Source organism: Coregonus lavaretus, assembly GCF_964263955.1.
Source record: "Coregonus lavaretus genome assembly, contig: HAP1_SCAFFOLD_509, whole genome shotgun sequence".
NCBI classification, from domain to species: Eukaryota; Metazoa; Chordata; class Actinopteri; order Salmoniformes; family Salmonidae; genus Coregonus; species Coregonus lavaretus.
In genome coordinates, this window is record NW_028158503.1 from 108,469 (window position 1) to 133,092 (window position 24,624).

At 43.2% G+C, this 24,624-nt stretch overlaps 1 protein-coding gene across 1 annotated transcript in view; it reads left to right on the forward strand.

Annotated features, from left to right (window-relative positions):
- The window catches only part of LOC311123896 (E3 ubiquitin-protein ligase Mdm2-like), a 142,933-nt gene that overhangs the window by 16,280 nt on the left and 102,029 nt on the right, over window positions 1-24,624 (forward strand). Inside the window, exons 5-10 of the mRNA XM_084198112.1 lie at window positions 4,249-4,298; window positions 4,682-4,719; window positions 6,642-6,705; window positions 10,296-10,459; window positions 11,544-11,693; window positions 11,901-11,972. Coding sequence (XP_084054238.1) covers window positions 4,249-4,298; window positions 4,682-4,719; window positions 6,642-6,705; window positions 10,296-10,459; window positions 11,544-11,693; window positions 11,901-11,972 — 538 coding nt within the window. The remainder of the gene's footprint in view (window positions 1-4,248; window positions 4,299-4,681; window positions 4,720-6,641; window positions 6,706-10,295; window positions 10,460-11,543; window positions 11,694-11,900; window positions 11,973-24,624) is intronic.

Consider the following 24,624-nt stretch of genomic DNA (forward strand, 5'->3'; position numbering starts at 1 on the left):
AATACATCCCCTCTAGACAGCCTCTAATACATCCCCTCTACACAGCCTCTAATACATCCCCTCTACACAGCCTCTAATACATCCCCTCTATACATCCTCTAATACATCCCCTCTACACAGCCTCTAATACATCCCCTCTAGACAGCCTCTAATACATCCCCTCTAATACAGCCTCTAATACATCCCCTCTACACAGCCTCTAATACATCCCCTCTACACAGCCTCTAATACATCCCCTCTACACAGCCTCTAATACATCCCCTCTACACACCCTCTAATACATCCCCTCTATACATCCTCTAATACATCCCCTCTACACAGCCTCTAATACATCCCCTCTACACAGCCTCTAATACATCCCCTCTACACAGCCTCTAATACATCCCCTCTACACAGCCTCTAATACATCCCCTCTACACAGCCTCTAATACATCCCCTCTACACAGCCTCTAATACATCCCCTCTACACATCCTCTAATACATCCCCTCTACACAGCCTCTAATACAGCCTCTAATACATCCCCTCTACACAGCCTCTAATAAATCCCCTCTATACATCCTCTAATACATCCCCTCTATACATCCTCTAATACATCCCCTCTACACAGCCTCTAATACATCCCCTCTATACATCCTCTAATACATCCCCTCTACACAGCCTCTAATACATCCCCTCTATACATCCTCTAATACATCCCCTCTACACAGCCTCTAATACAGTCCCTCTACACAGCCTCTAATACATCCCCTCTACACAGCCTGTAATACATCCCCTCTACACAGCCTCTAATACATCCCCTCTACACAGTCTCTAATACATCCCCTCTAATAGAGCCTCTAATACATCCCCTCTACACAGCCTCTAATACATCCCCTCTAATACAGCCTCTAATACATCCCCTCTACACAGCCTCTAATACATCCCCTCTACACAGCCTCTAATACATCCCCTCTACACAGCCTGTAATACATCCCCTCTACACAGCCTCTAATACATCCCCTCTACACAGCCTCTAATACATCCCCTCTACACAGCCTCTAATACATCCCCTCTACACAGCCTCTAATACATCCCCTCTACACATCCTCTAATACATCCCCTCTACACAGCCTCTAATACAGCCTCTAATACATCCCCTCTACACAGCCTCTAATACATCCCCTCTACACAGCCTCTAATACATCCCCTCTATACATCCTCTAATACATCCCCTCTATACATCCTCTAATACATCCCCTCTACACAGCCTCTAATACATCCCCTCTATACATCCTCTAATACATCCCCTCTACACAGCCTCTAATACATCCCCTCTATACATCCTCTAATACATCCCCTCTACACAGCCTCTAATACAGTCCCTCTACACAGCCTCTAATACATCCCCTCTACACAGCCTGTAATACATCCCCTCTACACAGCCTCTAATACATCCCCTCTAATAGAGCCTCTAATACATCCCCTCTACACAGCCTCTAATACATCCCCTCTAATACAGCCTCTAATACATCCCCTCTACACAGCCTCTAATACATCCCCTCTACACAGCCTCTAATACATCCCCTCTACACAGCCTGTAATACATCCCCTCTACACAGCCTTTAATACATCCCCTCTACACAGCCTTTAATACATCCCCTCTACACAGCCTCTAATACATCCTCTAATACATCCCCTCTACACAGCCTCTAATACATCCCCTCTATACATCCTCTAATACATCCCCTCTATACATCCTCTAATACATCCCCTCTACACAGCCTCTAATACATCCCCTCTATACATCCTCTAATACATCCCCTCTACACAGCCTCTAATACATCCCCTCTACACAGCCTCTAATACATCCCCTCTACACAGCCTCTAATACATCCCCTCTAATACAGCCTCTAATACATCCTCTCTACACAGCCTCTAATACATCCCCTCTACACAGCCTCTAATACATCCCCTCTACACAGCCTCTAATACATCCCCTCTACACAGCCTCTAATACATCCCCTCTACACAGCCTCTAATACATCCCCTCTACACAGCCTCTAATACATCCCCTCTACACAGCCTCTAATACATCCCCTCTACACAGCCTGTAATACATCCCCTCTACACAGCCTCTAATACATCCCCTCTACACAGCCTGTAATACATCCCCTCTATACAGCCTCTAATACATCCCCTCTATACAGCCTCTAATACATCCCCTCTACACAGCCTGTAATACATCCCCTCTAATACAGCCTCTAATACATCCCCTCTATACATCCTCTAATACATCCCCTCTACACAGCCTCTAATACAGTCCCTCTACACAGCCTCTAATACATCCCCTCTACACAGCCTCTAATACATCCCCTCTACACAGCCTGTAATACATCCCCTCTACACAGACTCTAATACATCCCCTCTACACAGCCTCTAATACATCCCCTCTACACAGCCTCTAATACATCCCCTCTACACAGCCTGTAATACATCCCCTCTATACAGCCTGTAATACATCCCCTCTACACAGCCTCTAATACATCCCCTCTACACAGCCTCTAATACATCCCCTCTACACAGCCTGTAATACATCCCCTCTATACAGCCTCTAATACATCCCCTCTACACAGCCTCTAATACATCCCCTCTACACAGCCTCTAATACATCCCCTCTACACAGCCTGTAATACATCCCCTCTACACAGCCTTTAATACATCCCCTCTACACAGCCTTTAATACATCCCCTCTACACAGCCTCTAATACAGCCTCTAATACATCCCCTCTACACAGCCTCTAATACATCCCCTCTATACATCCTCTAATACATCCCCTCTATACATCCTCTAATACATCCCCTCTACACAGCCTCTAATACATCCCCTCTATACATCCTCTAATACATCCCCTCTACATAGCCTCTAATACATCCCCTCTATACATCCTCTAATACATCCCCTCTACACAGCCTCTAATACATCCCCTCTACACAGCCTGTAATACATCCCCTCTACACAGCCTCTAATACATCCCCTCTACACAGCCTGTAATACATCCCCTCTATACAGCCTCTAATACATCCCCTCTATACAGCCTCTAATACATCCCCTCTACACAGCCTGTAATACATCCCCTCTAATACAGCCTCTAATATGTAATACATCCCCTCTACACAGACTCTAATACATCCCCTCTACACAGCCTCTAATACATCCCCTCTACACAGCCTCTAATACATCCCCTCTACACAGCCTGTAATACATCCCCTCTACACAGCCTCTAATACATCCCCTCTACACAGCCTCTACTACATCCCCTCTACACAGCCACTAATACATCCCCTCTACACAGCCTCTAATACATCCCCTCTACACAGCCTCTACTACATCCCCTCTACACAGCCTGTAATGCAGGCTCTCTGGCCCTCTAATACATCCCCTCTATACAGCCTCTAATACATCCCCTCTACACAGCCTTTAATACATCCTCTAATACATCCCCTCTATACAGCCTCTAATACATCCCCTCTACACAGCCTCTAATACATCCCCTCTACACAGCCTCTACTACATCCCCTCTACACAGCCTGTAATGCAGGCTCTCTGGCCCTCTAATACATCCCCTCTATACAGCCTCTAATACATCCCCTCTACACAGCCTTTAATACATCCTCTAATACATCCCCTCTACACAGCCTGTAATACATCCCCTCTACACAGCCTGTAATACATCCCCTCTACACAGCCTCTACTACATCCCCTCTACACAGCCTCTAATACATCCCCTCTACACAGCCTCTAATACATCCCCTCTACACAGCCTCTAATACATCCCCTCTACACAGCCTCTACTACATCCCCTCTACACAGCCTGTAATGCATCCCCTCTACACAGCCTCTACTACATCCCCTCTACACAGCCTCTAATACATCCCCTCTACACAGCCTCTAATACATCCCCTCTACACAGCCTCTACTACATCCCCTCTACACAGCCTGTAATGCATCCCCTCTAATACATCCCCTCTACACAGCCTCTACTACATCCCCTCTACACAGCCTGTAATGCAGGCTCTCTGGACCTCTAATACAGCCCCTTAATATGCTGTCACCTGTGGCATGTGTTGGCTCAGATGTGTACTGATGTTTCAAAAAGAAGTTACTGAAGTTGATGAGCAGGCTTCTTTTTGCTAAACAAATTTGAGATGGCTGAAACGGAAACTGTTTCAGTATGCTAATGTTAGCCTTGTGTGTTTTGCTCTTTCAGAGTCCTCTTCGCTATGATCACACAAAATCTCCTAGCAGTGCAAAATCAAGGTACTTTTCCCCTTTTCAGTTATTGTCCTGTAGTTACTAGTTTACATTTACATTGACGTCATTTAGCAGACGTTCTTATCCAGAGCCACTTACAAATTGGTGCATTCACCCTATAGCCAGTGGGATAACCACTTTACAATTTTTTTTTTTTATATATATATATTTTTTTTTTTTAGGTGGGGGGGGGGGGGTAGAAGGATTACTTTATCCTATCCCAGGTATTCCCTAAAGAGGTGGGGTTTCATATACATCACTTTTTGAAAAAGCCATTTGTTACGCTAGGCAGTTCAATGCTGTGTTATGTATTGGGGTTGATAAGACACTGAAGAAGTACCGGTAGTCTATTCAGATTTTTTAAATGTGGATGTTTCTTTTTCCTTAAGAATCCCAGTCTCTGGATAAACCGGATAGAGGGCCTAAGGTAGGAAGACAACATAGAAAGAGGATCTATTCATTTTATTTCTATGGTAGACACACTAAACTAAATGAAGGGAACCCTCTAACCAGTTGTACTATTATGTGTGTTTTCCCGTGTTATTTGTAATTTATTCACTTTAACTCTACCCACATGTACATATTACCTCAACTACGTCAACTAGCCGGTGCCCCCGCACATTGACTCTGCACCGGTACCCCCCTGTATATATAGCCTCCCTAATGTTATTTTATTTTTTCTCTCTCAACACTTTTTTGTTGTTGTTTTATTTGACTTGTCTTATAAAAATAAAAAAACTGCACTGTTGGTTAAGGGCTTATAAGTAAGCATTTCACTGTAATGTCTACACCTGTTGTATTCGGCGCATGTGGCCAATAACATTTGATTTGATTTGAAAATCCATGTGTTTGGTTGGTTGAAACACTCCAGTGGGGGCGTTGCTATAACGGGGTACTGGATAGCTGCTATTTTACAGGCTCCGACCCAACTTTGCTGTTTTGTGATTTTTTTTGTTGTAAATTTTTTTTCTCCATGAATTGTTTCCGCTGTAATTTCTTACAACCGACAAGAACTTTTGAACATCAGATCTGTAGTTACTTACCTTTAAATGTTTGACTTCGACTCATCTGCCCTGTTTGAGACCCCTTCCCTAGACCCACTCCAATTTGCATACCGCCCCCAACCAATGTTCCCTTTAATTTTTTTCATCACTGAGCAAATTTCAGGTCTGCTGAGTACCAACTCAATATCTTGTCTATTTACGACGTTAATGTATGCCAATTATGCACTTTCATCTACAAATACTAACACCTCCCAGACAGTTTACCTAACCCCTTCAATGGATTCTTCCAGGTTAATTCTGAAATCCATCTATATAACACAAGACACTGTGCCAAACCTTCACCCTGCCAGGCAGTGTTGCTGCACCAGGTGGGATATAGGATGAGTATTGTTGTTGTTGTGTCATTAGCAGCTATGAAACAAAACAGCAGAAATACTTTGAAAACAAGCTACTGCAGAATATTTCTAATCCCCGACTCGCAAATGTGCTCATACTTGGCTTTTGACTATTTTTTATTAGTGAATGTAATGCTCTTCACTGTAGAGCCCTGCAAATTCATACCCACCGATATCTAAATATACCCACGTTTGGTGGGTGGTAGGAGTTAATTGTATGCCCTACCCCTATACATATCTACCTCCATCACTCCAGTATCCCTGCACATTGTTGATATGGTACTGGAGCTGACTGACCCAGTATATAGCTAGCTTACTTTCTCGTGTTTTTGTTCTACCTTGTTTTTCTTTTAAAAATTATTACATGGGATATTGATTACGGCATTGATGGGTTTAGAAGCTTGTAAGAAAGGCATTTCACTGTACTTGTGCACGTGACATTTAAAACTTGAAATGTGAAACTACTGGCGTTGGGTGCGATGACATGCTAGCTGTTCCCAGAGACTTCGTCATTGAGCCAACGACTATAACGTTTAGCAGCGGTGGCAAGAAATTAACAGCGGCGGGCCACCGCTACTAAATTAATGTAGGGGAAACACTGCTCCATCACCCTCCATTTTAAAGAGTTCCAAACAGACTGTGTCAAACTAATTGCCTAGCCCTGGGTCTCACACACACACACACACACACACACACACACACACACACACACACACACACACACACGCACTCAACCTCAAGTTGAAACAACATAGTTTGTTGAAGAGTGATGTTTATGCTGTCACATTGTTCCAAGACGGTCTCCCTCGGAGCTTCTGAAGTGGTTTTTCCTGTGATGTCGTTTTTAAGTGGTCGCTGTGCCTGGGTGAGTTTTATAGACAGACTCCCACAGTGTCCTGGTTCACAGGTTCATTTCTCTTAACAGTTCCTCCTGTTTTAATCTGTTACAGGAAACAGACTCAGACTGTCCTTCATCATCTACCTCAGAACGGAGGAGGAGGAGGAGTGACCCTGGTGAGTACCTCTCTGTCTCTGTCTGAATAATGTGTGTTGTTGTTGGAGTACTCCAACAGTGTTTCCATAAGCCTACACCTACTAACTACACCAGTCCTGCTCACGTGGATCTGTGCTGTAACTTCCTCCTGGAGAAACAGACTGATGTCATGTCCGACAGGATGGCTTCATGGTGTCATGTCCGACAGGATGGCTTCATGGTGTCATGTCCCTTCCGTCTTCAAGAGAGCGAGAGTTGCACCCCTTCTCAAAAAACCAACACTCGATCCCACTGATGTCAACAACTACAGACCAGTATCCCTTCTTTCTTTTCTTTCCAAAACTATTGAGCGTGCCGTCTTTAGCCAACTATCTTGCTATCTCTCTCAGAATGACCTTCTTGATCCAAACCAGTCAGGTTTCAGGACTGGTCATTCAACTGAGACTGCTCTTCTCTGTGTCACGGAGGCTCTCCGCACTGCTAAAGCTAACTCTCTCTCCTCTGCTCTTGTCCTTCTAGACCTGTCTGCTGCCTTTGATACAGTGAACCATCAGATCCTCCACTCCACCCTCTCCGAGCTGGGCATCTCCGGCGCGGCTCACTCCTGGATTGCGTCCTACCTGACCGGTCGCTCCTACCAAGTGGCGTGGCGAGAAGCTGTCTCCGCACCACGTGCTCTCACCACTGGTGTCCCCCAGGGCTCAGTTCTAGGCCCTCTCCTTTTCTCCCTATACACCAAGTCACTTGGCTCTGTCATATCCTCACATGGCCTCTCCTATCATTGCTACGCTGACGATACACAACTAATCTTCTCCTTTCCCCCCTTCTGATAACCAGGTGGCGAATCGCATCTCTGCATGTCTGGCAGACATATCAGTATGGATGACGGATCACCACCTCAAGCTGAACCCTGGCAAGACGGAGCTGCTCTTCCTCCCGGGGAAGGACTGCCCGTTCCATGATCTCGCCATCACGGTTGACAACTCCGTTGTGTCCTCCTCCCAGAGTGCGAAGAGCCTTGGCGTGACCCTGGACAACACCCTGTCGTTCTCCGCTAACATCAAGGCGGTGACCCGATCCTGCAGGTTCATGCTCTACAACATTCGGAGAGTACGACCCTGCCTTACACAGGAAGCGGCACAGGTCCTAATCCAGGCACTTGTCATCTCCCGTCTGGATTACTGCAACTCGCTGTTGGCTGGGCTCCCTGCCTGTGCCATTAAACCCCTACAACTCATCCAGAACGCTGCAGCCCGTCTGGTGTTCAACCTTCCCAAGTTCTCTCACGTCACCCCCCTCCTCCGCACACTCCACTGGCTTCCAGTTGAAGCTCGCATCCGTTACAAGACCATGGTGCTTGCCTATGGAGCTGTGAGGGGAACGGCACCTCCGTACCTTCAGGCTCTGATCAGTCCCTACACCCAGGCGAGGGCATTGCGTTCATCCACCTCTGGCCTGCTGGCTCCCCTTCCTCTGCGGAAGCATAGTTCCCGCTCAGCCCAGTCTAAGCTGTTCGCTGCTCTGGCACCCCAATGGTGGAACAAGCTCCCTCACGACGCCAGGACAGCGGAGTCACTCACCACCTTCCGGAGACATTTGAAACCCCACCTCTTTAAGGAACACCTGGGATAGGATAAAGTAATCCTTCTACCCCCCCCCCCCAAAAAAAAATAAATAATAAATAAATAAATAGTATAATTGTAAAGTGGTTATCCCACTGGCTATAGGGTGAATGCACCAATTTGTAGTCGCTCTGGATAAAAGCGTCTGCTAAATGACGTAAATGTGCCCTTGAGCAAGGCACTTAACCCTAATTGCTCCTGTAAGTCGCTCTGGATAAGAGCGTCTGCTAAATGACTAAAATGTAAATGTAAATGTGTCATGTCAGACAGGATGGCTTCATGGTGTCATGTCAGACAGGATGGCTTCGTGGTGTCATGTCCGACAGGATGGCTTCGTGGTGTCATGTCCGACAGGATGGCTTCATGGTGTCATGTCCGACAGGATGGCTTCGTGGTGTCATGTCAGACAGGATGGCTTCGTGGTGTCATGTCCGACAGGATGGCTTCATGGTGTCATGTCAGACAGGATGGCTTCGTGGTGTCATGTCAGACAGGATGGCTTCATGGTGTCATGTCAGACAGGATGGCTTCATGGTGTCATGTCAGACAGGATGGCTTCGTGGTGTCATGTCAGACAGGATGGCTTCGTGGTGTCATGTCCGACAGGATGGCTTTGTGGTGTCATGTCAGACAGGATGGCTTCGTGGTGTCTTGTCAGACAGGATGGCTTCGTGGTGTCATGTCCGGCAGGATGGCTTCGTGGTGTCATGTCAGACAGGATGGCTTTGTGGTGTCATGTCCGACAGGATGGCTTCATGGTGTCATGTCAGACAGGATGGCTTCATGGTGTCATGTCAGACAGGATGGTTTCGTGGTGTCATGTCAGACAGGATGGTTTCGTGGTGTCATGTCCGACAGGATGGCTTCGTGGTGTCATGTCAGACAGGATGGTTTCATGGTGTCATGTCAGACAGGATGGCTTCGTGGTGTCATGTCAGACAGGATGGCTTCGTGGTGTCATGTCCGACAGGATGGCTTTGTGGTGTCATGTCAGACAGGATGGCTTCGTGGTGTCTTGTCAGACAGGATGGCTTCGTGGTGTCATGTCAGACAGGATGGCTTCGTGGTGTCATGTCAGACAGGATGGCTTTGTGGTGTCATGTCCGACAGGATGGCTTCATGGTGTCATGTCAGACAGGATGGCTTCATGGTGTCATGTCAGACAGGATGGTTTCGTGGTGTCATGTCAGACAGGATGGTTTCGTGGTGTCATGTCCGACAGGATGGCTTCGTGGTGTCATGTCAGACAGGATGGTTTCATGGTGTCATGTCAGACAGGATGGCTTCGTGGTGTCATGTCAGACAGGATGGCTTCGTGGTGTCATGTCAGACAGGATGGTTTCATGTGCTACCCTGTCAAGGCTGTTGGAGAAGATGTACACTTCTTTTATATATTTCAGAGACTGAGTTATGGATTGATCAAAGCATAGAACCACTGTCACTTTCACTGTGTCCGTCCAGACTTGTCCTGCTGTGGGGATAGGAGATAGGACCAGACCTAAGGAACACACTGGTCTGGAGGCTGTGGAGAATGTGTTCAGATGACTTCTCCTCACAATGAGTCTCTTCAGGCCCATAGCATCCACACACAGACACAACAAAGACATGCCTGTTCCTACCAGACCAGGGGGGAATCCACATCCACAGCAGTCCTAGCCTGATGGATTGAAATGGACCGTTTTTAAAGATGTTTTTTTATTGCTCTTAGCTACTGGTCGTACCTCAAGCCAATGCCCATGTACGGCTATAAAAAGTCATTGATGTCTTGTGAACATCACATAAGATATTCAGTGTCATCAAGGAAGAAATCGCTTTGTTGAAGACTATATCAGTATGTTTCAATATGTCAACTGAGTGATTGGATGCACAGCATTCTTCTCTATTGCCATCAGAGGAGAAATGGCTTATTTGAAGAAATTGTTAACAGTAGTATTTGATGTGTCAACCCTGCTAACACCACTGCTCACATCTCCTCTGTTCTATTCCAGCGGGTACATCATCGACACAAGAGGAGGACGGCTGTGAGCCCAGGAAGAGGCATAGGTCAGACAGCTTTTCTCTACCCTTTGATGACAGCATGTCCTGGTGTGTGATAGGAGGCCTGAGACGAGACCGGAGGAGCACTGAGTCTTCAGACTCCCACAGTAACACTGTGAGTAGCCTGGTGTATCTCTGTGAGTAGCCTGGTGTATCTCTGTGAGTAGCCTAGTGTATCTCTGTGAGTAGCCTGATGTATCTCTGTGAGTAGCCTAGTGTATCTCTGTGAGTAGCCTGGTGTATCTCTGTGAGTAGCCTAGTGTATCTCTGTGTGTAGCCTAGTGTATCTCTGTGAGTAGCCTAGTGTATCTCTGTGAGTAGCCTAGTGTAACTCTGTGTGTAGCCTAGTGTATCTCTGTGAGTAGCCTAGTGTATCTCTGTGAGTAGCCTAGTGTATCTCTGTGAGTAGCCTACTGTATCTCTGTGAGTAGCCTAGTGTATCTCTGTGAGTAGCCTGGTGTATCTCTGTGAGTAGCCTGGTGTATCTCTGTGAGTAGCCTACTGTATCTCTGTGAGTAGCCTAGTGTATCTCTGTGAGTAGCCTGGTGTATCTCTGTGAGTAGCCTAGTGTATCTCTGTGAGTAGCCTGGTGTATCTCTGTGAGTAGCCTAGTGTATCTCTGTGAGTAGCCTGGTGTATCTCTGTGAGTAGCCTAGTGTAACTCTGTGAGTAACCTGGTGTATCTCTGTGAGTAGCCTAGTGTAACTCTGTGAGTAGCCTGGTGTAACTCTGTGAGTAGCCTGGTGTAACTCTGTGAGTAGCCTAGTGTATCTCTGTGAGTAGCCTAGTGTATCTCTGTGAGTAGCCTAGTGTATCTCTGTGAGTAGCCTAGTGTATCTCTGTGAGTAGCCTAGTGTATCTCTGTGAGTAGCCTAGTGTATCTCTGTGAGTAGCCTGGTGTATCTCTGTGAGTAGCCTAGTGTATCTCTGTGAGTAGCCTAGTGTATCTCTGTGAGTAGCCTACTGCAGTACAACTATTAACCCTGTCTAAGACTGTAGTTTCATCAATCCTAAATTAAAGGAGGGTGAGATCCTAAACTAGAGAATACCTGTTGGGTTACGAAATTATACAGATGAAGGAATGAGATGATTTAATTCCTACACATAATGGTCAGATGATGTGACATGGGGTCGTTCAGTACTTTAGCTGTGTAAGTCCCATGTTACTGAGCGCTCTCTCTCTCTCTCTCTCTCAACAGGAAGTAGGTTCATCGGTCAGTGACGTGTGTGACGATGTTCTGAGCCAGGATCTGGACTCTGATAACTTCAGCGTGGAGTTTGAGGTGGAGTCCATTGACTCGGATGCCTACAGCGATCCCGAAGAGGCTTCAGTGTCTGGAGAGGACGAGGTCTCAGCTCACTGTCTTTTCAACTGTGTGTGTGTGTTTCCGCTGCATTCATTTAGCTGTGGTGCTATCACTGGGGGGGTGGGGGGCATGCTCCCGGACCCCCCGAGGAAACACTGGTGTGTGTGTGTGTCATTTCAAACAGCGCCCTCTAGTGTCCTGGGGTCAAACTGCAGCTGTTGACTCACTGTCTCTGTGGTTCTCTCACAGGTGTATGAAGTCACCATCTTTGAAGCAGAGGAGGAGGACTCGTTCGATGACGACACTGAAATCACGAAAGCAGTATGTTTCATATTATCCATAATAATAATAATAAAATCTCACCAACACAAGGATACCACCGCTACCAATGTTCTGGTTGGTTAGTGTCTGTTGCCTAATCTAGTGGTGTTGTATAATCTAGCTGTATGGCCTGTTGTCTAATCTAGCTGTATGGCCTGTTGTCTAATCTAGTTGTATTGCCTGTTGTCTAATCTAGTTGTATGGCCTGTTGTCTAATCTAGTTGTATGGCCTGTTGTCTAATCTAGCTGTATGGCCTGTTGTCTAATCTAGCTGTATTGCCTGTTGTATAATCTAGTTGTATGGCCTGTTGTATAATCTAGTTGTATGGCCTGTTGTATAATCTAGTGGTGTTGTCAAATCTAGTGGTGTTGTCTAATCTAGCTGTATTGCCTGTTGTATAATCTAGTTGTATGGCCTGTTGTCTAATCTAGTGGTGTTGTCTAATCTAGCTGTATGGCCTGTTGTCTAATCTAGTTGTATGGCCTGTTGTCTAATCTAGTGGTGTTGTCTAATCTAGCTGTATGGCCTGTTGTCTAATCTAGTGGTGTTGTCTAATCTAGTTGTATGGCCTGTTGTCTAATCTAGTGGTGTTGTCTAATCTAGCTGTATGGCCTGTTGTCTAATCTAGTTGTATGGCCTGTTGTCTAATCTAGTGGTGTTGTCTAATCTAGTTGTATTGCCTGTTGTCTAATCTAGCTGTATGGCCTGTTGTCTAATCTAGTTGTATGGCCTGTTGTCTAATCTAGTGGTGTTGTCTAATCTAGTGGTGTTGTCTAATCTAGTTGTATTGCCTGTTGTCTAATCTAGTTGTATGGCCTGTTGTATAATCTAGCTGTATGGCCTGTTGTCTAATCTAGTTGTATGCCCTGTTGTCTAATCTAGTTGTATGGCCTGTTGTCTAATCTAGCTGTATGGCCTGTTGTCTAATCTAGTTGTATGGCCTGTTGTCTAATCTAGCTGTATGGCCTGTTGTCTAATCTAGCTGTATGGCCTGTTGTCTAATCTAGTTGTATTGCCTGTTGTCTAATCTAGTTGTATGGCCTGTTGTCTAATCTAGTTGTATGGCCTGTTGTCTAATCTAGTTGTATGGCCTGTTGTCTAATCTAGCAGTATGGCCTGTTGTCTAATCTAGTTGTATGGCCTGTTGTCTAATCTAGTGGTGTTGTCTAATCTAGTTGTATGGCCTGTTGTATAATCTAGCTGTATGGCCTGTTGTCTAATCTAGTTGTATGCCCTGTTGTCTAATCTAGTTGTATGGCCTGTTGTCTAATCTAGCTGTATGGCCTGTTGTCTAATCTAGTTGTATGGCCTGTTGTCTAATCTAGCTGTATGGCCTGTTGTCTAATCTAGTTGTATGGCCTGTTGTCTAATCTAGTGGTGTTGTCTAATCTAGTTGTATGGCCTGTTGTCTAATCTAGTTGTATTGCCTGTTGTCTAATCTAGTTGTATGGCCTGTTGTCTAATCTAGCTGTATGGCCTGTTGTCTAATCTAGTTGTATGGCCTGTTGTCTAATCTAGCGCTGTTGTATAATCTAGCTGTATTGCCTGTTGTATAATCTAGTTGTATGGCCAGTTGTCTAATCTAGTGGTGTTGTCTAATCTAGTGGTGTTGTCTAATCTAGTTGTATGGCCTGTTGTCTAATCTAGCTGTATGGCCTGTTGTCTAATCTAGTTCTATGGCCTGTTGTCTAATCTAGTTGTATGAACTGTTGTCTAATCTAGCTGTATGGCCTGTTGTCTAATCTAGTCGTGTTGTATAATCTAGCTGTATGGCCTGTTGTCTAATCTAGTTGTATGGCCTGTTGTCTAATCTAGTGGTGTTGTCTAATCTAGCTGTATTGCCTGTTATCTAATCTAGTTGTATGGCCTGTTGTCTAATGTAGTTGTATGGCCTGTTGTCTAATCTAGTTGTATGGCCTGTTGTCTAATCTAGTGGTGTTGTCTAATTTAGCTGTATTGCCTGTTGTCTAATCTAGCTGTATTGCCTGTTTTCTAATCTAGTTGTATGGCCTGTTGTCTAATCTAGTTGTATGGCCTGTTGTCTAATCTAGTTGTAGTGTCTGTTGTCTAATCTAGTTGTATGGCCTGTTGTCTAATCTAGTGGTGTTGTCTAATCTAGCTGTATGGCCTGTTGTCTAATCTAGCTGTATGGCCTGTTGTCTAATCTAGCTGTATTGCCTGTTGTCTAATCTAGTTGTATTGCCTGTTGTCTAATCTAGCTGTATTGCCTGTTGTCTAATCTAGTTGTATGGCCTGTTGTCTAATCTAGTTGTAGTGTCTGTTGTCTAATCTAGTTGTATGGCCTGTTGTCTAATCTAGTGGTGTTGTCTAATCTAGCTGTATGGCCTGTTGTCTAATCTAGCTGTATGGCCTGTTGTCTAATCTAGCTGTATGGCCTGTTGTCTAATCTAGCTGTATGGCCTGTTGTCTAATCTAGTTGTATGGCCTGTTGTCTAATCTAGTTGTATGGCCTGTTGTCTAATCTAGTGGTGTTGTCTAATCTAGCTGTATTGCCTGTTGTCTAATCTAGTTGTATTGCCTGTTGTCTAATCTAGCTGTATGGCCTGTTGTATAATCTAGCTGTATGGCCTGTTGTCTAATCTAGTTGTATGGCCTGTTGTCTAATCTAGTGGTGTTGTCTAATCTAGCTGTATTGCCTGTTATCTAATCTAGTTGTATGGCCTGTTGTCTAATCTAGCTGTATGGCCTGTTGTCTAATCTAGTTGTATTGCCTGTTGTCTAATCTAGTTGTATGGCCTGTTGTCTAATCTAGTTGTATGGCCTGTTGTCTAATCTAGTGGTGTTGTCTAATCTAGCTGTATGGCCTGTTGTCTAATCTAGCTGTATTGCCTGTTGTCTAATCTAGCTGTATTGCCTGTTGTTTAATCTAGTTGTATGGCCTGTTGTCTAATCTAGCTGTATGGCCTGTTGTCTAATCTAGTTGTATGGCCTGTTGTCTAATCTAGTGGTGTTGTCTAATCTAGCTGTATTGCCTGTTATCTAATCTAGTTGTATGGCCTGTTGTCTAATCTAGCTGTATGGCCTGTTGTCTAATCTAGTTCTATTGCCTGTTGTCTAATCTAGTTGTATGGCCTGTTGTCTAATCTAGTTGTATGGCCTGTTGTCTAATCTAGTGGTGTTGTCTAATCTAGCTGTATGGCCTGTTGTCTAATCTAGCTGTATTGCCTGTTGTCTAATCTAGCTGTATTGCCTGTTGTTTAATCTAGTTGTATGGCCTGTTGTCTAATCTAGCTGTATGGCCTGTTGTCTAATCTAGTTGTATGGCCTGTTGTCTAATCTAGTGGTGTTGTCTAATCTAGTTGTATGGCCTGTTGTCTAATCTAGTTGTATTGCCTGTTGTCTAATCTAGCTGTATGGCCTGTTGTCTAATCTAGTGGTGTTGTCTAATCTAGCTGTATTGCCTGTTGTCTAATCTAGTTGTATGGCCTGTTGTCTAATCTAGTTGTAGTGTCTGTTGTCTAATCTAGCTGTATGGCCTGTTGTATAATCTAGTGGTGATGTCTAATCTAGTTGTATGGCCAGTTGTCTAATCTAGTTGTATGGCCTGTTGTCTAATCTAGTTGTATGGCCTGTTGTCTAATCTAGTTGTAGTGTCTGTTGTCTAATCTAGCTGTATGGCCTGTTGTATAATCTAGTGGTGATGTCTAATCTAGTTGTATGGCCAGTTGTCTAATCTAGTTGTATGGCCTGTTGTCTAATCTAGTGGTGTTGTCTAATCTAGTGGTGTTGTCTAATCTAGCTGTATGGCCTGTTGTCTAATCTAGCTGTATTGCCTGTTGTCTAATCTAGTGGTGTTGTCTAATCTAGATGTATTGCCTGTTGTCTAATCTAGTTGTATGGCCTGTTGTCTAATCTAGTGGTGTTGTCTAATCTAGCTGTATTGCCTGTTGTCTAATCTAGTTGTATGGCCTGTTGTCTAATCTAGTTGTAGTGTATGTTGCCTAATCTAGTGCTGTTGTCTAATCTAGTGGTGTTGTCTAATCTAGCTGTATGGCCTGTTGTCTAATCTAGCTGTATGGCCTGTTGTCTAATCTAGCTGTATTGCCTGTTGTCTAATGTAGTTGTATGGCCTGTTGTTTAATCTAGTTGTATGGCCTGTTGTCTAATCTAGTTGTATGGCCTGTTGTCTAATCTAGCTGTATGGCCTGTTGTCTAATCTAGCTGTATGGCCTGTTGTATAATCTAGTTGTATGGCCTGTTGTCTAATCTAGTGGTGTTGTCTAATCTAGCTGTATGGCCTGTTGTCTAATCTAGTTGTATGGCCTGTTGTCTAATCTAGTGGTGTTGTCTAATCTAGCTGTATGGCCTGTTGTCTAATCTAGTGGTGTTGTCTAATCTAGTTGTATGGCCTGTTGTCTAATCTAGTGGTGTTGTCTAATCTAGCTGTATGGCCTGTTGTCTAATCTAGTTGTATGGCCTGTTGTCTAATCTAGTGGTGTTGTCTAATCTAGTTGTATTGCCTGTTGTCTAATCTAGCTGTATGGCCTGTTGTCTAATCTAGTTGTATGGTCTGTTGTCTAATCTAGTGGTGTTGTCTAATCTAGTGGTGTTGTCTAATCTAGTTGTATTGCCTGTTGTCTAATCTAGTTGTATGGCCTGTTGTATAATCTAGCTGTATGGCCTGTTGTCTAATCTAGTTGTATGCCCTGTTGTCTAATCTAGTTGTATGGCCTGTTGTCTAATCTAGCTGTATGGCCTGTTGTCTAATCTAGTTGTATGGCCTGTTGTCTAATCTAGCTGTATGGCCTGTTGTCTAATCTAGCTGTATGGCCTGTTGTCTAATCTAGTTGTATGGCCTGTTGTCTAATCTAGTGGTGTTGTCTAATCTAGTTGTATGGCCTGTTGTCTAATCTAGTTGTATTGCCTGTTGTCTAATCTAGTTGTATGGCCTGTTGTCTAATCTAGCTGTATGGCCTGTTGTCTAATCTAGTTGTATGGCCTGTTGTCTAATCTAGCGCTGTTGTATAATCTAGCTGTATTGCCTGTTGTATAATCTAGTTGTATTGCCTGATGTATAATCTAGTTGTATGGCCAGTTGTCTAATCTAGTGGTGTTGTCTAATCTAGTGGTGTTGTCTAATCTAGTTGTATGGCCTGTTGTCTAATCTAGCTGTATGGCCTGTTGTCTAATCTAGTTCTATGGCCTGTTGTCTAATCTAGTTGTATGGCCTGTTGTCTAATCTAGCTGTATGGCCTGTTGTCTAATCTAGTCGTGTTGTATAATCTAGCTGTATGGCCTGTTGTCTAATCTAGTTGTATGGACTGTTGTCTAATCTAGTGGTGTTGTCTAATCTAGCTGTATTGCCTGTTATCTAATCTAGTTGTATGGCCTGTTGTCTAATGTAGTTGTATGGCCTGTTGTCTAATCTAGTTGTATGGCCTGTTGTCTAATCTAGTGGTGTTGTCTAATCTAGCTGTATGGCCTGTTGTCTAATCTAGTGGTGTTGTCTAATCTAGTTGTATGGCCTGTTGTCTAATCTAGTGGTGTTGTCTAATCTAGCTGTATGGCCTGTTGTCTAATCTAGTTGTATGGCCTGTTGTCTAATCTAGTGGTGTTGTCTAATCTAGTTGTATTGCCTGTTGTCTAATCTAGCTGTATGGCCTGTTGTCTAATCTAGTTGTATGGCCTGTTGTCTAATCTAGTGGTGTTGTCTAATCTAGTGGTGTTGTCTAATCTAGTTGTATTGCCTGTTGTCTAATCTAGTTGTATGGCCTGTTGTATAATCTAGCTGTATGGCCTGTTGTCTAATCTAGTTGTATGCCCTGTTGTCTAATCTAGTTGTATGGCCTGTTGTCTAATCTAGCTGTATGGCCTGTTGTCTAATCTAGTTGTATGGCCTGTTGTCTAATCTAGCTGTATGGCCTGTTGTCTAATCTAGTTGTATGGCCTGTTGTCTAATCTAGTGGTGTTGTCTAATCTAGTTGTATGGCCTGTTGTCTAATCTAGTTGTATTGCCTGTTGTCTAATCTAGTTGTATGGCCTGTTGTCTAATCTAGCTGTATGGCCTGTTGTCTAATCTAGTTGTATGGCCTGTTGTCTAATCTAGCGCTGTTGTATAATCTAGCTGTATTGCCTGTTGTATAATCTAGTTGTATTGCCTGATGTATAATCTAGTTGTATGGCCAGTTGTCTAATCTAGTGGTGTTGTCTAATCTAGTTGTATGGCCTGTTGTCTAATCTAGCTGTATGGCCTGTTGTCTAATCTAGTTCTATGGCCTGTTGTCTAATCTAGTTGTATGGCCTGTTGTCTAATCTAGCTGTATGGCCTGTTGTCTAATCTAGTCGTGTTGTATAATCTAGCTGTATGGCCTGTTGTCTAATCTAGTTGTATGGCCTGTTGTCTAATCTAGTGGTGTTGTCTAATCTAGCTGTATTGCCTGTTATCTAATCTAGTTGTATGGCCTGTTGTCTAATGTAGTTGTATGGCCTGTTGTCTAATCTAGTTGTATGGCCTGTTGTCTAATCTAGTGGTGTTGTCTAATTTAGCTGTATTGCCTGTTGTCTAATCTAGCTGTATTGCCTGTTGTCTAATCTAGTTGTATGGCCTGTTGTCTAATCTAGTTGTATGGCCTGTTGTCTAATCTAGTTGTAGTGTCTGTTGTCTAATCTAGTTGTATGGCCTGTTGTCTAATCTAGTGGTGTTGTCTAATCTAGCTGTATGGCCTGTTGTCTAATCTAGCTGTATGGCCTGTTGTCTAATCTAGCTGTATTGCCTGTTGTCTAATCTAGTTGCATTGCCTGTTGTCTAATCTAGCTGTATTGCCTGTTGTCTAATCTAGTTGTATGGCCTGTTGTCTAATCTAGTTGTAGTGTCTGTTGTCTAATCTAGTTGTATGGCCTGTTGTCTAATCTAGTGGTGTTGTCTAATCTAGCTGTATGGCCTGTTGTCTAATCTAGCTGTATGGCCTGTTGTCTAATCTAGCTGTATGGCCTGTTGTCTAATCTAGCTGTATGGCCTGTTGTCTAATCTAGTTGTATGGCCTGTTGTCTAATCTAGTTGTATGGCCTGTTGTCTAATCTAGTGGTGTTGTCTAATCTAGCTGTATTGCCTGTTGTCTAATCTAGTTGTATTGCCTGTTGTCTAATCTAGCTGTATGGCCTGTTGTATAATCTAGCTGTATGGCCTGTTGTCTAATCTAGTTGTATGGCCTGTTGTCTAATCTAGTGGTGTTGTCTAATCTAGCTGTATTGCCTGTTATCTAATCTAGTTGTATGGCCTGTTGTCTAATCTAGCTGTATGGCCTGTTGTCTAATCTAGTTGTATTGACTGTTGTCTAATCTAGTTGTATGGCCTGTTGTCTAATCTAGTTGTATGGCCTGTTGTCTAATCTAGTGGTGTTGTCTAATCTAGCTGTATGGCCTGTTGTCTAATCTAGCTGTATTGCCTGTTGTCTAATCTAGCTGTATTGCCTGTTGTATAATCTAGTTGTATGGGCTGTTGTCTAATCTAGTTGTATGGCCTGTTGTTTAATCTAGTTGTATGGCCTGTTGTCTAATCTAGCTGTATGGCCTGTTGTCTAATCTAGTTGTATGGCCTGTTGTCTAATCTAGTGGTGTTGTCTAATCTAGTTGTATGGCCTGTTGTCTAATCTAGTTGTATGGCCTGTTGTCTAATCTAGCTGTATGGCCTGTTGTCTAATCTAGTGGTGTTGTCTAATCTAGCTGTATTGCCTGTTGTCTAATCTAGTTGTATGGCCTGTTGTCTAATCTAGTTGTAGTGTCTGTTGTCTAATCTAGCTGTATGGCCTGTTGTATAATCTAGTGGTGATGTCTAATCTAGTTGTATGGCCAGTTGTCTAATCTAGTTGTATGGCCTGTTGTCTAATCTAGTTGTATGGCCTGTTGTCTAATCAAGTTGTAGTGTCTGTTGTCTAATCTAGCTGTATGGCCTGTTGTATAATCTAGTGGTGATGTCTAATCTAGTTGTATGGCCAGTTGTCTAATCTAGTTGTATGGCCTGTTGTCTAATCTAGCTGTATGGCCTGTTGTCTAATCTAGTTGTATTGCCTGTTGTCTAATCTAGTTGTATGGCCTGTTGTCTAATCTAGTTGTATGGCCTGTTGTCTAATCTAGTGGTGTTGTCTAATCTAGCTGTATGGCCTGTTGTCTAATCTAGCTGTATTGCCTGTTGTCTAATCTAGTGGTGTTGTCTAATCTAGCTGTATGGCCTGTTGTCTAATCTAGTGGTGTTGTCTAATCTAGTTGTATGGCCTGTTGTCTAATCTAGTGGTGTTGTCTAATCTAGCTGTATGGCCTGTTGTCTAATCTAGTTGTATGGCCTGTTGTCTAATCTAGTGGTGTTGTCTAATCTAGTTGTATTGCCTGTTGTCTAATCTAGCTGTATGGCCTGTTGTCTAATCTAGTTGTATGGCCTGTTGTCTAATCTAGTGGTGTTGTCTAATCTAGTGGTGTTGTCTAATCTAGTTGTATTGCCTGTTGTCTAATCTAGTTGTATGGCCTGTTGTATAATCTAGCTGTATGGCCTGTTGTCTAATCTAGTTGTATGCCCTGTTGTCTAATCTAGTTGTATGGCCTGTTGTCTAATCTAGCTGTATGGCCTGTTGTCTAATCTAGTTGTATGGCCTGTTGTCTAATCTAGCTGTATGGCCTGTTGTCTAATCTAGCTGTATGGCCTGTTGTCTAATCTAGTTGTATTGCCTGTTGTCTAATCTAGTTGTATGGCCTGTTGTCTAATCTAGTTGTATGGCCTGTTGTCTAATCTAGTTGTATGGCCTGTTGTCTAATCTAGCAGTATGGCCTGTTGTCTAATCTAGTTGTATGGCCTGTTGTCTAATCTAGTGGTGTTGTCTAATCTAGTTGTATGGCCTGTTGTATAATCTAGCTGTATGGCCTGTTGTCTAATCTAGTTGTATGCCCTGTTGTCTAATCTAGTTGTATGGCCTGTTGTCTAATCTAGCTGTATGGCCTGTTGTCTAATCTAGTTGTATGGCCTGTTGTCTAATCTAGCTGTATGGCCTGTTGTCTAATCTAGTTGTATGGCCTGTTGTCTAATCTAGTGGTGTTGTCTAATCTAGTTGTATGGCCTGTTGTCTAATCTAGTTGTATGGCCTGTTGTCTAATCTAGTTGTATGGCCTGTTGTCTAATCTAGCTGTATGGCCTGTTGTCTAATCTAGTTGTATGGCCTGTTGTCTAATCTAGCGCTGTTGTATAATCTAGCTGTATTGCCTGTTGTATAATCTAGTTGTATTGCCTGATGTATAATCTAGTTGTATGGCCAGTTGTCTAATCTAGTGGTGTTGTCTAATCTAGTGGTGTTGTCTAATCTAGTTGTATGGCCTGTTGTCTAATCTAGCTGTATGGCCTGTTGTCTAATCTAGTTCTATGGCCTGTTGTCTAATCTAGTTGTATGGCCTGTTGTCTAATCTAGCTGTATGGCCTGTTGTCTAATCTAGTCGTGTTGTATAATCTAGCTGTATGGCCTGTTGTCTAATCTAGTTGTATGGCCTGTTGTCTAATCTAGTGGTGTTGTCTAATCTAGCTGTATTGCCTGTTATCTAATCTAGTTGTATGGCCTGTTGTCTAATGTAGTTGTATGGCCTGTTGTCTAATCTAGTTGTATGGCCTGTTGTCTAATCTAGTGGTGTTGTCTAATTTAGCTGTATTGCCTGTTGTCTAATCTAGCTGTATTGCCTGTTTTCTAATCTAGTTGTATGGCCTGTTGTCTAATCTAGTTGTATGGCCTGTTGTCTAATCTAGTTGTAGTGTCTGTTGTCTAATCTAGTTGTATGGCCTGTTGTCTAATCTAGTGGTGTTGTCTAATCTAGCTGTATGGCCTGTTGTCTAATCTAGCTGTATGGCCTGTTGTCTAATCTAGCTGTATTGCCTGTTGTCTAATCTAGTTGTATTGCCTGTTGTCTAATCTAGCTGTATTGCCTGTTGTCTAATCTAGTTGTATGGCCTGTTGTCTAATCTAGTTGTAGTGTCTGTTGTCTAATCTAGTTGTATGGCCTGTTGTCTAATCTAGTGGTGTTGTCTAATCTAGCTGTATGGCCTGTTGTCTAATCTAGCTGTATGGCCTGTTGTCTAATCTAGCTGTATGGCCTGTTGTCTAATCTAGCTGTATGGCCTGTTGTCTAATCTAGTTGTATGGCCTGTTGTCTAATCTAGTTGTATGGCCTGTTGTCTAATCTAGTGGTGTTGTCTAATCTAGCTGTATTGCCTGTTGTCTAATCTAGTTGTATTGCCTGTTGTCTAATCTAGCTGTATGGCCTGTTGTATAATCTAGCTGTATGGCCTGTTGTCTAATCTAGTTGTATGGCCTGTTGTCTAATCTAGTGGTGTTGTCTAATCTAGCTGTATTGCCTGTTATCTAATCTAGTTGTATGGCCTGTTGTCTAATCTAGCTGTATGGCCTGTTGTCTAATCTAGTTGTATTGCCTGTTGTCTAATCTAGTTGTATGGCCTGTTGTCTAATCTAGTTGTATGGCCTGTTGTCTAATCTAGTGGTGTTGTCTAATCTAGCTGTATGGCCTGTTGTCTAATCTAGCTGTATTGCCTGTTGTCTAATCTAGCTGTATTGCCTGTTGTTTAATCTAGTTGTATGGCCTGTTGTCTAATCTAGCTGTATGGCCTGTTGTCTAATCTAGTTGTATGGCCTGTTGTCTAATCTAGTGGTGTTGTCTAATCTAGCTGTATTGCCTGTTATCTAATCTAGTTGTATGGCCTGTTGTCTAATCTAGCTGTATGGCCTGTTGTCTAATCTAGTTCTATTGCCTGTTGTCTAATCTAGTTGTATGGCCTGTTGTCTAATCTAGTTGTATGGCCTGTTGTCTAATCTAGTGGTGTTGTCTAATCTAGCTGTATGGCCTGTTGTCTAATCTAGCTGTATTGCCTGTTGTCTAATCTAGCTGTATTGCCTGTTGTTTAATCTAGTTGTATGGCCTGTTGTCTAATCTAGCTGTATGGCCTGTTGTCTAATCTAGTTGTATGGCCTGTTGTCTAATCTAGTGGTGTTGTCTAATCTAGTTGTATGGCCTGTTGTCTAATCTAGTTGTATTGCCTGTTGTCTAATCTAGCTGTATGGCCTGTTGTCTAATCTAGTGGTGTTGTCTAATCTAGCTGTATTGCCTGTTGTCTAATCTAGTTGTATGGCCTGTTGTCTAATCTAGTTGTAGTGTCTGTTGTCTAATCTAGCTGTATGGCCTGTTGTATAATCTAGTGGTGATGTCTAATCTAGTTGTATGGCCAGTTGTCTAATCTAGTTGTATGGCCTGTTGTCTAATCTAGTTGTATGGCCTGTTGTCTAATCTAGTTGTAGTGTCTGTTGTCTAATCTAGCTGTATGGCCTGTTGTATAATCTAGTGGTGATGTCTAATCTAGTTGTATGGCCAGTTGTCTAATCTAGTTGTATGGCCTGTTGTCTAATCTAGTGGTGTTGTCTAATCTAGTGGTGTTGTCTAATCTAGCTGTATGGCCTGTTGTCTAATCTAGCTGTATTGCCTGTTGTCTAATCTAGTGGTGTTGTCTAATCTAGATGTATTGCCTGTTGTCTAATCTAGTTGTATGGCCTGTTGTCTAATCTAGTGGTGTTGTCTAATCTAGCTGTATTGCCTGTTGTCTAATCTAGTTGTATGGCCTGTTGTCTAATCTAGTTGTAGTGTATGTTGCCTAATCTAGTGCTGTTGTCTAATCTAGTGGTGTTGTCTAATCTAGCTGTATGGCCTGTTGTCTAATCTAGCTGTATGGCCTGTTGTCTAATCTAGCTGTATTGCCTGTTGTCTAATGTAGTTGTATGGCCTGTTGTTTAATCTAGTTGTATGGCCTGTTGTCTAATCTAGTTGTATGGCCTGTTGTCTAATCTAGCTGTATGGCCTGTTGTCTAATCTAGCTGTATGGCCTGTTGTATAATCTAGTTGTATGGCCTGTTGTCTAATCTAGTGGTGTTGTCTAATCTAGCTGTATGGCCTGTTGTCTAATCTAGTTGTATGGCCTGTTGTCTAATCTAGTGGTGTTGTCTAATCTAGCTGTATGGCCTGTTGTCTAATCTAGTGGTGTTGTCTAATCTAGTTGTATGGCCTGTTGTCTAATCTAGTGGTGTTGTCTAATCTAGCTGTATGGCCTGTTGTCTAATCTAGTTGTATGGCCTGTTGTCTAATCTAGTGGTGTTGTCTAATCTAGTTGTATTGCCTGTTGTCTAATCTAGCTGTATGGCCTGTTGTCTAATCTAGTTGTATGGTCTGTTGTCTAATCTAGTGGTGTTGTCTAATCTAGTGGTGTTGTCTAATCTAGTTGTATTGCCTGTTGTCTAATCTAGTTGTATGGCCTGTTGTATAATCTAGCTGTATGGCCTGTTGTCTAATCTAGTTGTATGCCCTGTTGTCTAATCTAGTTGTATGGCCTGTTGTCTAATCTAGCTGTATGGCCTGTTGTCTAATCTAGTTGTATGGCCTGTTGTCTAATCTAGCTGTATGGCCTGTTGTCTAATCTAGCTGTATGGCCTGTTGTCTAATCTAGTTGTATGGCCTGTTGTCTAATCTAGTGGTGTTGTCTAATCTAGTTGTATGGCCTGTTGTCTAATCTAGTTGTATTGCCTGTTGTCTAATCTAGTTGTATGGCCTGTTGTCTAATCTAGCTGTATGGCCTGTTGTCTAATCTAGTTGTATGGCCTG